The 16128-nt window shown below is 35.1% G+C and overlaps 1 protein-coding gene across 1 annotated transcript in view; it reads right to left on the bottom strand.

Annotated features, from left to right (window-relative positions):
- GRM8 (glutamate metabotropic receptor 8) overlaps positions 1-16128 on the bottom strand; it is a 438099-nt gene that overhangs the window by 127211 nt on the left and 294760 nt on the right. The window contains exon 6 of the mRNA XM_088141669.1: positions 11538-11738. Coding sequence (XP_087997795.1) covers positions 11538-11738 — 201 coding nt within the window. The remainder of the gene's footprint in view (positions 1-11537; positions 11739-16128) is intronic.

Raw genomic sequence — 16128 nt, 5'->3', positions numbered from 1 at the left:
TTTTGACTATATGGCCTAATATTCTTGGGCACAAATGTGAAAATACCTTTCAGTCTTGGAAATACCAAAATCTCTAGAGCAAACAATGATTAAATAATAATTGCTAATTAAATCTGCCTTATCTGCTAATTGTAAAGTTCTTCTAATTGTTGCTTTAGAGAATTATGTCTATCTGAATCTTGTCAACATTTTAGCAGCTATTGATTTCACTTCAATGAGACATACAGACAGTTTGTCACTATTGTAATCTGCCTGAAGAGTGGCTTTTATTGATGGGTATAATCAACCAGTATTTTTCTGATTAGATATGCACTATAGATGAAGGCTCTTCCTATGATTCCATATAAATAAGGAATAATATGTAATCATAATTTTAATCAGCCCACTTGTTTGAGTATGTGCTGTCAATCCAAAAACAAAGACTAAAAAGTTGACTAATGAAGCTATGCAAAGCTTCACTGGAATTATTGGACTCAAAGATGATCTAAACCTTATTAAAATAGCCAGATCATTTTGTTTTCACTACTTCTTTGAACCTTCAGTAGTTTTCTGTGGAGCATGTTATTTCAATTCCTCATTTTAATCACTGCCTCAGATTGTGTTGATTCCAACCCTTGAAGGGAAGACCCAAGGCAGATTACATCTACTTTGCACAAGCCAAATAAATAAATAAGCAAGCAAACACATAAGCACATTCATTCATCTGATACTGTATAGGTTATGAAGTTGACTCTCCATTCCAGCCATATGGCTTCTCAAAAGGGGCTTGCACATAAATTCTAGGTGTACCAAAATATTTAATATGCTTCAGCTTGGACATAATCTTCTAATCATGTGCTGAAATTATCTAGGAGATAAAGGACATAATGAGATAGTGCTGGGCAAAGAAATATGCAATTGCATTTGCTTCAATTTAAAATAATTGGTATGGCTTTTCCACACACATGCACAAAATCTAAATTTATAATCTGGTGGTGTGGATCCTACCCAGGATTAAATAATGTGCTTCAGGCAACACCATGGAGGGATGGAGACAACAGATGAAAGGGAAATAATTGAACTAGTACTGGATAGTAGAAATAGAGAAACTATTTTGATTCTATTTAAAACAAGAATATTTTGCTATGGGATGTACCCCAGGAGAGGTAATGTGATAATAAATGTATTGGGCTCTACTGCATCATGACACTGTTTGATGGTTTTGTTCAACCCATTGACTAGTTTGCAAAATATTTCTGGCACTGCTGACCCTGCATCACAAAAATTCAGCTCCCACAGTGCCTTGTGAAAATGAATTTTAAATTAGTTTGTTTGCAGCACAGATATGCTGTGAATCAGATTATGTTTCATTTGAGAACAAATGAAAAACATTTTTTGCAAAATTTTCATCAAGCCTATCTACTGGCTACACAATTCCCTGCATGAAAACTAATCCCAATAGACAAGTTTCTAATTTATTTCACTTACTGGCAAGCCCCAATACCTGATTTATAATGAAAGAGTCAGTTTGGTGAAGCGGTTAATGTGCTGGACTAGAAACTGAGAGACCATGAATTTTGGTTCTCCCTTAAGTATGGAAACTGGTTGGGTGATTTTGGGCTAGTCACTCTGTCCCAGCCCAACCCACTTCACAGAGTTGTTGTTGTGAAAATAGAAAGAGACAGTGCTATGTATGCAGCCTTGGGTTGTATGAAATAAAGGCAGGATATAAATCGAATAAATGAAATGGCAAACTATTATAAAATGACATTATCAAGCAAGAATAGGCTGTTGCATATGTATTTATCATCTCACTAAAGTCTCCTACTGCTAAATATCTAGCTTTGATCTAGTGAAAATTATTGTCATGAAGTCTTACCAAGTTTTATTTAGATGTAGAATATTTTATTGATATACTTTTTCAAATAGGAGGTGTTGATATTCAGGATCTAAGGAAAACCATATCAAAGCATATGTTTGCTCAGGATAGGAGAAACAAAACTGCCATCCACCATATTGAGCCTTACTTACTTATTTACTTATTTGGAAAATCAAAATTTGATAAATTTTACATTTCCAGAATTAATGTGACAGATTAATGGGTTATTTATCCTTTTTATTTATAAGGCCACCCCAACTCAAAACCAACTCTGGGTAGCATACAATTAAAACTGCTACAATACCTAAAAATACCACACAACTCACATACATATATGCGCATACAGAAACAGAAAGAGCATCCCATAATAGGGGGAAACATATATCACAACCAAAACCAACAATACACAATGAAATAAATCATGAGCCTTTTTAATTTCCCAATGCCTTTCATTATTACAACTGAATAAATTGTTCTATGTGTGTATATGTGTACATATCTGGCTGTATGTGGATCACAATTAAAGTGATCCCCCCCAAATATTAATCTCATCTACTGTGCAACTCATATGCATATGGATTCCCTGAGCACAAAGCAGAAATTGATTGTATAAATACATGCTTGTAAATGCTTATATATCTGTTCACTCTACTGAGATACATCTGTGAGATTAGGTTCATTTCCTTCTTTCACTGGTCATCTGAATATGACTTCCTTCTTTCCTGCATTTCTATCATTGCTATCAAAAAATCAAGTGGAAAAAAGAATACTTCAGTATCTTCTGCAGATTTATTTTTTATAAGTTGTATTAACCTCAAGATTTGGACAAGTAAAAAATATATTTCCTGAACCTGTTATTTTAATTAAAATGCCGGAATGAAAATTTAGTTCACATGCTCACTACCCATTCTCTGATAAGAAACAATTTATAGACACTTTTCTATGGAGAAATGATCTCTGAATAGAATTTCTTCCATGAAATTCCTCTGTAGAAAGGAAACCATAATCACCTATTGCATAATTTTATCTCCTTCACCTCATACCCTTTTATTTCCATTTCCAAATATATAAGCTGCCAATTCTGCATTGCTCTACTTCTCTTGGGAGATCATTACTGACCAGAACAGTTCAATGTTTGTTTTTATTTGTATATGTGAAATGCTGTAAATGATTTCAAAATATCCTTTATCCAACTGCCACACATTGAATTAATAACTAGACGTTACCCATTTACATGGAATGCTGAAGAATTTTTAAAGGTGTCTTGCAATTCAGTTATAATTTCTAAAATGGCAGGGTTACTGAGAGAGCTGGTTTGATGTAGCGGTTAAGGTATCAGGCTAGAAACCGAGAGACCAAGAGTTCTAGTCCCGCCTTATGCACAAACCCAGCTGAGTGACCTTGGGCCAGTCACATTCTCTCAGCCCTAAGAAGGAAGCAATGGCAACCCACTTCAAAAAAATCCTTGCCAAGAAAACTGCAGGGACTTGTCCAGGAAGTCACCAGGACTCAACACTGACTTGAAGGCACAAATATATACAGTATACACACAGGCTTACTGATCCAATAACTTGAAAAGGTATGGTGTAGAATTTTCTTTGCATTTGTCTTTGGTACCAGGTTGGAAATGTTTCAGATAATTGTGTTGGGCATTTTGGGAAAGGATAGGACTGGTTACACAGTTAAGCTGTGCTTCTGTTTGAATTCTGCTACTTCGAATTATTTCTTGAGATGTTTTTAAAAAAATAAAATTAACAAAAAAACATGTTTTATAATTGGTGGGTTCAAACACCTTCTCCATTTTAGAAAGTTATAATGTAATTTCAAACCCATCTAGTGAGCTAATTCTTGCTATTATTAATATTGTTTAGTCCCGCATGACATAACACTTTTTTATTCTTTGCGTAACATTGTTTTGAAGATAATGCTGTAAGGTCTCTCATACCATGAGCAATATATATTTAAATGGATTACTAACCTTCCTTATTTCATAGGCTCCATTCCGAATTTCATCTTCACAGAAATGGGAAACACATTTTAGAGCTAATTTTGGCATTATGGTTTCCAGCTAACTAGAACATCTTTCTCAACTGAGATCTAATCTTTGGGAATAAAAATGTAAAATATGTTTTTAATGAGTTTCTACTTATATTTTCAAGGTATCTATACAAATTACATGGGACTAACTCTATATTTGAAATATATAAATATTTCACAAACAAGCTTCAGCAGTTTTGTTCCAACATTTGCTTGACCCATAATTAGTTTGTGCATTATAGATTTATTATTGATTATTGATGATGTGCTGATATTAATTTTAATTATGTGTATTGGATTTCATATTTTATTTTTGGTCTTCTACCCCATCCAGACTCCATCAAGATTGGGGCATCCCAAAAGCATACAAAATAAATCAATGAAGGTTCAGTGATCACTGAATTGACAGAATTGTTTTGAGACTAAATTATATTTGTTTCTTTGTAAATAATAACACAAAGCCATACATAAATGGGATGCCTGTTAGCAGCATATAATATGCTCTGAATATGATCAGGTTGCTGATCCTCTTATTCATGACGCATTATTCATTATTTTTATGAATAACATAATTAAAAAGTGCATTATAATGCAACACATGAGCATTATTCCTTTGCCTTAGAGGTGACTCCATTTCACTTTTTTACCTTTAGCCCATCTCTTGAATGGTCCACTTAGATGAACACAAAACACAGAAAAGAATGAATCACTACAGCTACTTTATTGAACATGACACTCTTAAACTCAGAAATTGCCACTAAACTATATTATACTGCTGAATTTCCATCACATGACATTCACCGTTAAATTATAATAATAAATTGGACTGTTATTTCACAGCTTTATTCTGGGATATTTTCTCTTCTGAAATTCACAAGGCACCTATGGTTTTATTTTACAGGGAACCTATATAGGATAACCTATAACAGGGTTCTTCAACCTTGGCAACTTTAAGACGGGTGGACTTCAACTCCCAGAATTCCCCAGCCAGCAAGGGAATTCTGGGAGTTGAAGTCCACCCGTCTTAAAGTTGCCGAGGTTGAGGAACCCTGACCTATAAGACCTAACTCCACTTTCAAACCTTCTCAGTATGAATGCTGTACAGAGGCTTTTGCTTTCATTTTTGTTGTCTCTCTTTCCTTTATTTTTTTAAAACTGAATGTGTTCTTTTTTTGCTATTTTCACTGTTTTAATTTACTATTTGTATTTACTATTTGTATATCAAGATTGTAAACCATCTTGACATCAGTAGTTAGGTGAAGTGGGATATACATATGTTAAGCAACAACAATTAATTATCTTGATAACAATGATTTAGTTGATTGAACAAAGACAGGAGATCAGGAAAATTAATTTAATTAATTTATGTAAACTCCTTGGAAACAATTCAGTGAGTCGTAGCATTTTGCTTGGTTTTATAAAGAAATGTCTTAACAGATTAATCTTATGTCATTTTTTAATCAGGTAATTTTCTTGGTAGATGTAGGAATGTTGTAAAGATATCTCAAAACAAAGCTTTTGACAAAATATCCAGTAAATTTTGACTATCAAGCTATAGTCTGGCTAGTATATCAGTTAGGTGTATTCAATTGGCTTTTTTTGTTTGTTTATTTATTTATTTTGGTGGCATATGTTCTTAGAAGAGGCTGGATAACCATCTGGCAAGGACACTTGAAAAGTTATTCCTCTACCAATAAGAGGTTGAGCTAAATGACTCTTTCCAACTCTGAGATTCTATGAGTCTACAAACAGGTCACAAGAAGCTGCATGTCTTTGTAAGAGACAGCTTGGGTTGCAAACTGTGATGAGAAACTAAGGAAACATGAGGAGGAAGTGGCTTGGGACATGCTAAAAGTAATGTTATTTATGGTTTAAAGAAACAGGACAGAATTCTAAACTTGGCACAATTTCTCTGAACTCAGAAGCAATGGATACCCAGAGTTATTTTAAAATAGAAGTGAAAATACATCTTCTTGCAGACACAGCAGAAGAGGACCCAGGTTAAAGGAATTTGTCAGCCCTAAGCTCATGCATTTAACATGTTTAGCATTACACATGGACCAAATCATAAATCAGGTCAGCTTTTCCTCGAAAAAAAGATGGCCTGTGTCCTAGAAAGAAGGAGATGGAGTTGTTAGCAAGTCCTCTAGAGTAGGATTGAAGAAGGTATATAAAATTCAGCAATTTTTTTATCTTTAAGGTTAGGTGTGTTAGGTGTTAGGTGCAAATAGTGTTTGCTCCATGGCTGGTCTGGAGTAGCAGCTGTAGCAGTGGATAGTCAATCAATACTACCACTGCTTTAGTCTTTCCACAAGGTGGTGGCTCTTCCATCCACACTGCCTGCTTATCCTTGGCACAAAAGGTGGTTGACAGTTTAATCATTTTATAAAACTCGCTTGAAGCAAAAAAATGTCTATGTGAAAGAAGATTTAATATTTGCCTGAATCCAGAGAAATCCAGTATCTGCAGAAAGAAATGCATGCTAAAGATTTCATCAACGTCTTACAGACCAGTTATGCATTGTGCTTTCCTCCTTTTGATCAGCCTTTGATGGCAGAAAGGCAGAAACAAGTGCTCCAGGACAGCTGAAATTCTGGAGCTCTTATTTTATTCTAAAAACAAGGTCAGCATTCCTGTATGTTTTATTTTACTTTATCTCATTAACTCTTATCAACACTTCAGTCTTGCTAGAACCAAGATACGCTAGACTCATTTGTTTTTTCTCTTTTAAAACTATGTATTTAAAAGTATATATTTTATTATATGGGATTAGAAAGAATTCCCACATAGAAGCTGACCATGTCAATGTGTGCTCAGCTACAGGAATCCTACAGTGTCAGACATATCTGAATAACCCTTTTCAAGATGATTAGGGTATCCTGACCAAATACTTACAGTCTGGGGCTTATGTCACTGGATTTTCTGGGAGATGGAACATTCAAAGCTTATTTCATGTATCAATAAGCATGGATCCAAGTGGCGTGTGTGTGTGTATATAATTAGCAGTGATGGGAAAGAATCTGTTAGAGTTGGGATTAAAGATCACATCTTCTGGATTCACTATGTTTAGGATCTGACATTTGTTTGCCTCCAGAAAAAACACCTATTGCATGTTCTTTCCACTTTAAAACAGCTGGACACAGTAAGATCAGGGACAGAGTAGAGGGATAAGATGCTGCTGATAGCTGCTGAAGGAAAGCCAGACATAAATATAGCACATACAGTAATTCTGGTAGTCCAGGATTTGAATGTGACCAATTATATATTATTTTACACATACAGCAACATCTAGGGCTGAAATGCACAATTTTAATTGTGTAAAAGCCACAATTTTAATTGTGTAAAGGCATTTTATAGCATAATGTGGGCTGTGCTTTAAAAAGCCAATACCCACTTTCAGAGGAGGTTTTAGAGAAAAAAATGTATAAGACTTAAGCCTTTTTTTCCCTTAATCCTACCAAAACCCTGTCCAAAAATGGCAAAAGGATGAGGGCTGAAAAATGTATCCTTACTCTAGATTCTAGTTCCCAACTTTATGAGGGAAAGCAACAAATTTGTAAAGGAACTACTAGATCAAGTGTCCTGTGTTAAATAAACACACTGTGTTATAATCTGGCTATTTCATTTTACTTTTCAAACAGTGTATTTTTCAGGAGGTGGGCCCTCCATCACTAACTCCTTATAATTACTCTACAAAGACTGATTTATGCATGTTCCTCAAAACGGTGTAATATGTAGCCTTTCCCTAACAGTCTGGGAATTACTGTAAAAAGTTCAGAGTCTACTGACAATGTGCAGTTATGTTCACAAGACAGATTGGGAGTTCCAAAGCATTTACTTTCCTGCTATTGCCCACGTTAACCGTATTTCCTGACAGATATAGCAGACACCTGCAGTATAATCATATAACTTATAAATTTTCTCTTAATCCCGATGTACAAACTTGCTTTCCCCTACACTGTAGCCACTATTACATTTAAAACAAGATCAGTGGAACCAAATATATTTCTGAATCAAATCACCAGCCAATTTCATTTGTACTGTATTTTCCCACTTACTGCAAACCCAGGGCACAGGCAGCTAAATGTCAACATGGTCTGGCTATGTTATATGGTTCTAAAGAGTTGCCATCTCTTTTTTAATTCAATAAAGAGCTCTAATCTAGTACAGAAACTGAAAATGTCCATGTTTCCATATGGAATGGAATTAGTCCCCAAAATACTTCTATATACAAGGAAAAATTGATTCTGTTTTTACTACATTTTGCTTTATGTTTGACTGTGCAACGCCCCAGAATCAAAAGTAATAGCATAAGAGTCTGAATTTATTTCTAGAAAATGATGAATAACCACTCTGTACCCTTATTGCATGACACGCTGTGATGTACTACCCCCATTAAGACTGCACTGAGTGAGAAGATATTCCTGGTTTAAATTGTATGCTCTGGAAACACAACTAAACAAACTTCAGTGTCATATCAATTATATGGGTTTACTCTGCTTTGGAGAAAAATATTACTGTGCTGTCATGAAAGTGTCATAGAATATTATATGGATGAAGCCACTGGCAGAATAACTTTTTCTTTGCAATACACATACAAGTAAACAAGAGGTATTAAAAATAGTTGCACTTTGATTACCGAAACTAATGCAAAATACAAATTTTCACTTAAAGTTATTAATCTACTGCATTTTCTTTCCAGATACTAAAATATATCCATAACAAAGTTAAGATTTTATTTTTAACAGGCTGAAAAGAATAATTTCCAGGTCATTTGTGAAAAAATACTTAATTTTTAAATAAAAGGCATAGAGAGCTATCACTGCATGTGTTTAACCTGTGCTTGACAAACATTTTTCTCAAGATCATTGCAAGAGATTAGGAAACAATATTAAAACAGTAAAAATCATACTGGCTAGAACAGAAAGGAGATGTTTTCAAACAGAAAGGCGGTATTTTAAATTTTCAGAAATGCCACTCTGGGCCTGATCCAAATGTTCAGGTTAGCATATGCCATTTTTTAATACCTTTAAATAAATTCCTTCATTTTATAAACTTGTACTTAGACTTGGAAGATGTACCAGTGATACTAAGTGATTTTGAAACCAACCATAAAGCACTTCAGATCTTCTCAGATGTGAATAAGAATCACCTCTATTGCTATAGAAGATTTTTCTAGTCGTGCAAAAGTAAATATATATTCCATCTGGTACCTTTTGGCAGCTCTTTTATTTACCAGTTTCTTCTAGTAGGAAATAGATGGTACACTGCCAGTGGAGGAACTTTTCCATATCTTCTTAGTACTGCAATTAGAACCTGACCCTGAGACATTTGGCTGTTCAAAGCAAAAGGTAAACAGTACACTCTCCTAGTGTACTTCATGTTCAAATTTGATCCACATAATCATTTTATCTGTATGGTAATTTTATCTGTATATAAACAGGGAGCAAACCACACACGTGCTCACACTGATGAGATTATCTAGTTGGGTTATGAAATGTCTGCAAGCAAACAACCAAGCACAGAGAGCACCAAGGACTCCACAATTTTATCTTATTCACCAAAGATAATATATCCTCCCCCACATCTGATAGTATAAAGCTATAAAGTATCCACTTAAATGCTTGCATGTGTGAATACAACAACAGCAGTTTCTGTCAATAATTATTATTTCAGGCACTGTACAATATTTGGATTCTGCATATTTAATGTAAAACAAGAGTTCAGTTAACTTAAATAACTCTAATTACTTCTAGTGTTGTTTGAAATCTATTGTGCTCATGTTAGTGATTCTTATTTAAGTATCAGTCATAAACAATCCAAAATTTGATAATATATATAGCAACCAAATGAAAACATTTCCTGTATATCTTAACCTCAGAAATTAGTCCTTATCCCACTGATCTTCACACTGAATTGGGCTACACAAATATTGTAAAGATGATAGATAGATGATACGTGTCCACCTAATGTTAAAAGACTGTAGGCAACCAACAGAACAGTAGCAATGAGCCAATGCAATAAAACATATAGAAATATAATAATACCAAAATCATGCTAATGTAAAGATGGGTACAGACTGAAACTTGAAACCAAAAAAATCAATTAAGTTATTCATGAATTAACAGATCTTCTCTAAAATCAGCTATATTTGGATCTAACCCACAATATTTTGAATGTAATGAGATGTGGAAGAATCTTGAAAAAGCATTGAACAACACATGCTTGCTATTTTTCATTTGTTATGTAAAGACTAACATTCCTTGTGTGGAAATTACAAAAGGGAAACCAAAGGAACATGAGATACTTATACTGCAGCAAATGTGCCTATTGACCAAATGTTTGGAGATTTTCCTTTTTTTCCCTGATGCTTTTCCTGAAGCCAAACAGTTTCCACTTGGAAGCTAAATTGAAAATGACCCTGTGCTTTTTAAAGGAAGGCTGGCAGCTGAGGTCAGTCAAGTATAATCTAACAGTGCTGTTCTACCCATGGTTTGCAGGCATGTCTGGCAAAAAAGAATAATATTATAAAGATTATCCTGCCTCTCCCTTTGAAAACTGTATAAAACACACTCCAGCAGCAGGACAACAATGATTTTTCAGGAGGACGCAGGTGCCTTGACAAACTTTATTTCACCTTCCTCTTGTCCTCTTCAGCCTAATACATATTAAACATTTCTCTATAAACATTATTACATATGGAGATCCCAGCTGTACAATAATTTATAGAGTTTAGCTTAGAAGTGAGAGAGCATCCTCAATAGTATGCAGGGTTTCTGGCTCAACTGCTGAAGTCAAACATAATAGCTGTTTGCTCAGAACAGTAATAACTGGGTTATTGACTTACTGTGAATAAGCAACATACTAATACATATAACCTGTTCATGCCTGCATTTCTTCTCCCATTGTGTAAGCAAATCAGACTAACTACATAGAACTACCTAGAAAAAGTCTGCCTATTAGAATCCTGGAATCCCTGATTTATTACTGTCAAACAAGCTGAGATTTTAAGCCATCAGGAAACCAACACTACAAATTGAATATTATGATGTCATTCCTTCCTAATCAGTTTCCATTCTGCATGCAAAGAGTGGAGCAAGCCAACATTTTATCCATAGTAACCCAGGATAAATCAAGCATATTAAATGTGTAGCAATGAAATAACACAAAGGAAAGATTCAGAAAGAAGTGATGCTTCTATCAGTAATTATAGATCTAACTTCAAACATTTTCTATCTACAAAGACATTATTAAGCTAGGTTACAAAAATTAAAACTAAAGAGTGCATGATCTCTGCCTCTCTCTTCCTTAATGAATACGTTATCTATCACAGTTATAGAAGGACTACATAATTTGCTTCTGGAGGAGCAATTTTCCATTCATCTATTTGGCTCAACTTAGATTAAACTTAGGTTTAATATCTACCTTTTCCAAACGAAGTTTAATATCAACTTCAAAAGAACAAAGACAAATAGAGATTCTGAGCAAGTGAAAAAGTACCCCCCCTTTTAAAAAAAAAAAATGGGAGAGAGAGAGGGAGGGAGGTGAGAGCGAGGAGAAGACCTCTTTCTGAAAAGAGCTTCAAAGTATCTCATTGTAGATGAAAATATATCTAGCACAGATAAAAATAGCATGAACTTACCATTAAAATTTACTGCCCGGATGTAACTAAGCAACTCTTTGCCATCAATTGTACTCATGCGAGGACAAAGTCCAACGTATCCAGGGCAAAGCTCTTTATGCATGTTGTGTAATGCATATGCCATAGAGTACACAGCATCAATGACAAACTGAACCTTTCCTTCTTGTTCATAAGCAGAATCTCTTGCAATTCGTTCCAACCCTGTTAAAAAGAAGAGAGATAAGAAATCAGTTTGCTAGCACAGACGCTGACACAAATCTATGTATTGAATACTCTGTGTTGTACAAGAAGGTTCTGAACTCAAAATTAATTACACGTCCCTGGCAGATTGAATGCTTCAACACAGTTAATATTCACAATGTATTTCACCTGCTAAATAAGAAGCTGGGAAAAGTGGCAACAACTTATTTTGGTAGTAGAAGAAAAGGAATCCTATAAAGCTACTGGGATTAAATATGGGTAGAATTATTGTTTGGTATTGTGTAAAACCGTATTTTTCAAACTTAGCAACTTTAAGATGTGTGGACCTCCCAGAATTCCCCAGCCAGCATGAAAAGAATTCTGGGAGGTCCACACATCTTAAAGTTGCCAAGTTTGAAAAACACTAGTGTAAAACAACATACAAATCTAAGTTAGACAGTCTTCCTCAGCAGAAAATGTATAGAAAGTTCAAGAATTGGAACTGTATGATAATCAAAGATTATTAAGTTTTCATTCAAGTACTAATTTGGGAAGAGAACATGAAATGAAATTCACATTAAATGTGACTAAACAAATCTACACCACCCATACACATGCAAATGATTATTTTCAGGCCACTGGATGAAGAATGCTGTAATTTTTATCACAAAAATGTACCAGACCTGTTAGAAATATGATTAGTGTATTTGCCATCAGATTTCCAACCTTTGTCTTATAAATGAGGTGATGGGAGGAGGAACTATTTTAAGAAACAGAACCTACTCAGGATATTGTTTCTAAACCCTCTGTTTTCAGCTTAGTGATTCTCGCTGAACAGCTGGCTAATTATATTTATACTTTTTTTTTTTACAGCATTCATATCATTCAATTTTAATTTAAAAGGACAGAATGCCTTCATATTCTCTACATCTATTTCCTGGTTAGCATACCACATTGGAAGCAAGGTGTGTTTCAGTCTTATTTATATGAGAATACCTTATGGTTTGTTACTTCTAAGCCAGTGTTGGCTGGTGAGGAATAATGAGAGTGATGTCCATAGATCTTCATATTGCCAAGGTTGAGAAACACTGTTCTAAACAAAAACTATTATCGATACAAACTGAGGCCTGCATATGGCTTTCTTACAGAGTGATCTTGATTGCTCACATTTTAAGATTTTGGGAGAATTTGGACGCATAGCACTATTCAATTTATGGTATCAGTTGCTGATATCCTTATGCAAAAATTAAAATATAGGTCTAAAGTATTATATTTGTGCTTGTGTTTAATACTTGGCCATGCATAATTGATACAGATTAACATTAAGTATAATTCTCAAAGCCCAGAAAAAAAGCAAATTAGGAAGACAAATATTTGATACACTTAAGGATAAGGCAGAAGTGTTTATCTCTGAATCATCCAAGCTAATCGCATTGTTAATTAAAGGAAGTGCTGAAGAATAAGTTAGTGGAGAAGCCTTCAAGCTCTTCTTAAAGTTATCTACTGCAGGGCTAAGCATAAATGAACTGAAAAGGAGTTCCGTGACTGCTGTGGTACTCTAAGAAGTCATGTGTTTTATGCTCACCACCCTTACTAGTTATATTATTCAGCACACAATCAGGACCTTAAAACCAGATTTGAGAATAAAGGCATAACCCAACAAATGAATAGAAGACCTATAAAGGCACAATTATACTTTTTCATTGTAGCTGGCAGTTGCAACTCATTTATTTTTGAGACTGATGTTTACCAGGTAAATGACTAAAGATGCCACTAAGGATCTACCTTATTAATATAAGTGCTTTCTAGGTCCAGCTGTCCACACAAGGGTTCAATGATGTCAAAATGGCAGCACAACTGGGTAATCAAGTCCTGCCCCTTTTTAACACATGACATATATATCTCATGCATGTAAAAATGGGCAGGGCTTTGATTACCCCATTGGATCTGCTGTTTTGGTATCATTGCCTCCCAGTCTTCAGATACTCGTGTTCCTAGAATCAGAAATAGAAAATGACAAAGTGTTGGAGGTTAGAATTCAGCACAGTTCCTATACACTCCTGAGTATAGATGGGCTGCTAAAATAATGCTAGGTAATTAAGTAGCAGAAAATCCTTTGAAAAAGGAAAATGTTCATAATACAGTTGTCTTGGATCCAGAGTATGGGCTTAGCACAGCTATTGGTGAATACTGACAGATATTCATTATATTTGAAGTAAAAATTAGATTAGACAGCCAATTTGGTGTAGTAGCTAAGATACCAGCCTAGAAACTGGGAGACCATGAGTTCGAGTCCCACCTTAGGCACAAAACCAGCTGGATGACCTTGGGCCAGTCATTCTCTCTCAGCCCTAGGAAGAAGGAAATGGCAAACCATTTCTGAAATCTTGCCAAGAAAACTGCAGGGACTTGCCCAGGCAATTGCCAAGAGTCAAAACTGCCTCAAAGGTGCACACCCACGTGCGCACACACCCACACAAATTAGATTAAGAAATGTGTTGGATAGGAAAGCCTCACTTCTATCTAAACCACATTTTGAAGATGGAGAAGGAAAAAAAAGTGTTTCTTTTTTTCTCTTAAACAAAGAGACTAATTTCATTAACAGTAGGCCAGGTAAGAAACAGAAACAGGGACTGTGTATGAAGATACTTACCTTCATCTCTCTTTGCCCTTGGTCAAAACAGATCATAGGTGCAAAGAGATGATGCATTCTCCAACACGATAGGTCTATCATTCAATTAAACCCACTTGAAATGCCCTCTACTTCCAACTGTTTTCACTTTTACTTTATATTATGGAATATATTTTCTGAGAAAACCTGCTTCAGTTCCAGCCTGCAATATATACGTAATTGTAGTGATTGTGTATGATATTTACCTATTTTATATCAGTGTGAAATAGATTAGCAGTATGTTCATACATACTTTAATTAGTGAGTGACCATTGCTCAGTTTATGATCAGGATCATGTTTTGTTGCAAACCAGGAACTAAAGTTTGTATTTTCTTCATGTCTGAAGGGCAAAGTTATACTTTCTGCTCTCCTTCCACAGTTGGGAAAGCTTGGAACTATGATTCCCCATGTTAACTAAATCCAAAGCTACAGTAAGCAAGTTCAAACTAGCTAACTTCTCAAATGAGAGAGAGGTAGGAAACAGTGGAAATGCCTAGGTTTCATTATGTGCAATTAAATCTCCAAACTCCCCTCCTATGTTTCCATATTCATTAAACATTAGATAATTCGGACTAAATAAATACATTCCATCCATTCTTGTACATTATGCCTACATGCTGAATGTCATCTTAAATGTTTTTACTTAAAAGATCGAAAATCATTCAGAAGGAAAACATGTTTGTTTTTTATCACCACTAAAAATACAGGAAATGCAGGGTTTGTATCCCAATACTTCCACTGTAAACACTGCCCTTTTTAGTCACAAACATGCATCTTGTAAATCTTAAAGCTTCAGCATAATTGTAATAGGAAATCAAACAGAACTACTTCCCAATGTCATCAGTAAACCCTTCAAAGCAAAACAAAAAACAGAAATGAAGTTATCTGCATGGAAGTGGAAACACAAAAGGAACAAGGGTTGTCAGAATGAGATCAGATGTAGCCTGAGGTTACATTGAATTAACCTTGACCCTGAATGCTATATATAACATTAAATCAGAGCATGACTTTGGAAATTTTTACCAATCCCTTTTCCAGGGGTGGCTGATCCTACACTTTCTTCTGTTTAACCAAGTAACATATTGCATCTGTGTGTTTTGTGTGCATATATACAGTGGGAAGCATGGAGTGTGGGGAATAAATTATGTTAAGGAGCTCAGGACTTTGTTAGCAGGATAGCACTATAAAAACTGAACAGTACAGGAGCAATTTTGGTATGGCAACAGATACAGGCAAAAGAAAGTAGGACAGATCAGACTGGAAATTATGGGAGGGGAGAGGAATCATGCAGAAAAATATATTTCAAGTGCATCCATATGGAAGACACAGCTGGGGAAAACCTTGCACTGCTGACTGCTCCATTCTTAAACTTTTCCTCCTGGCTATGTGACCCAGGGTACAGCTGATACCAAAGACTCGGAAAGAATTCCAGAAGTCATGCTTTCTCACATTGTTTAACTAAAGGAAGACACCTCAAATCATCTATGTTGCGCTCTGAACATTAAAGCTCTGCTTGATACATCTTGAAAATCAAAGTAATCAGGCCTCAAACTTGATTCTTGGTGCACATCCAGGTTGTCTTCTTGACAACAATATGGAACTGAATACCATTGTTTTCTTCTTGGGATATGGTTTTAATGTCCAAGTCTAGTCTACAGACCTCGAATTTTCTGGTGGTCTCTATCTAAAACTAACTAGGACTGACCCTTTTAAGCTTTTTCAAGAACAGCCAAAGTCAG

The sequence above is a fragment of the Python bivittatus genome, unplaced genomic scaffold, assembly GCF_059951505.1.
Source record: "Python bivittatus isolate LINGU-HERP-01145 unplaced genomic scaffold, Pbiv_v1 ctg000330_np1212, whole genome shotgun sequence".
Lineage (NCBI taxonomy): Eukaryota > Metazoa > Chordata > Lepidosauria > Squamata > Pythonidae > Python > Python bivittatus.
This window is presented reverse-complemented; position numbering and strand designations above follow the sequence as displayed.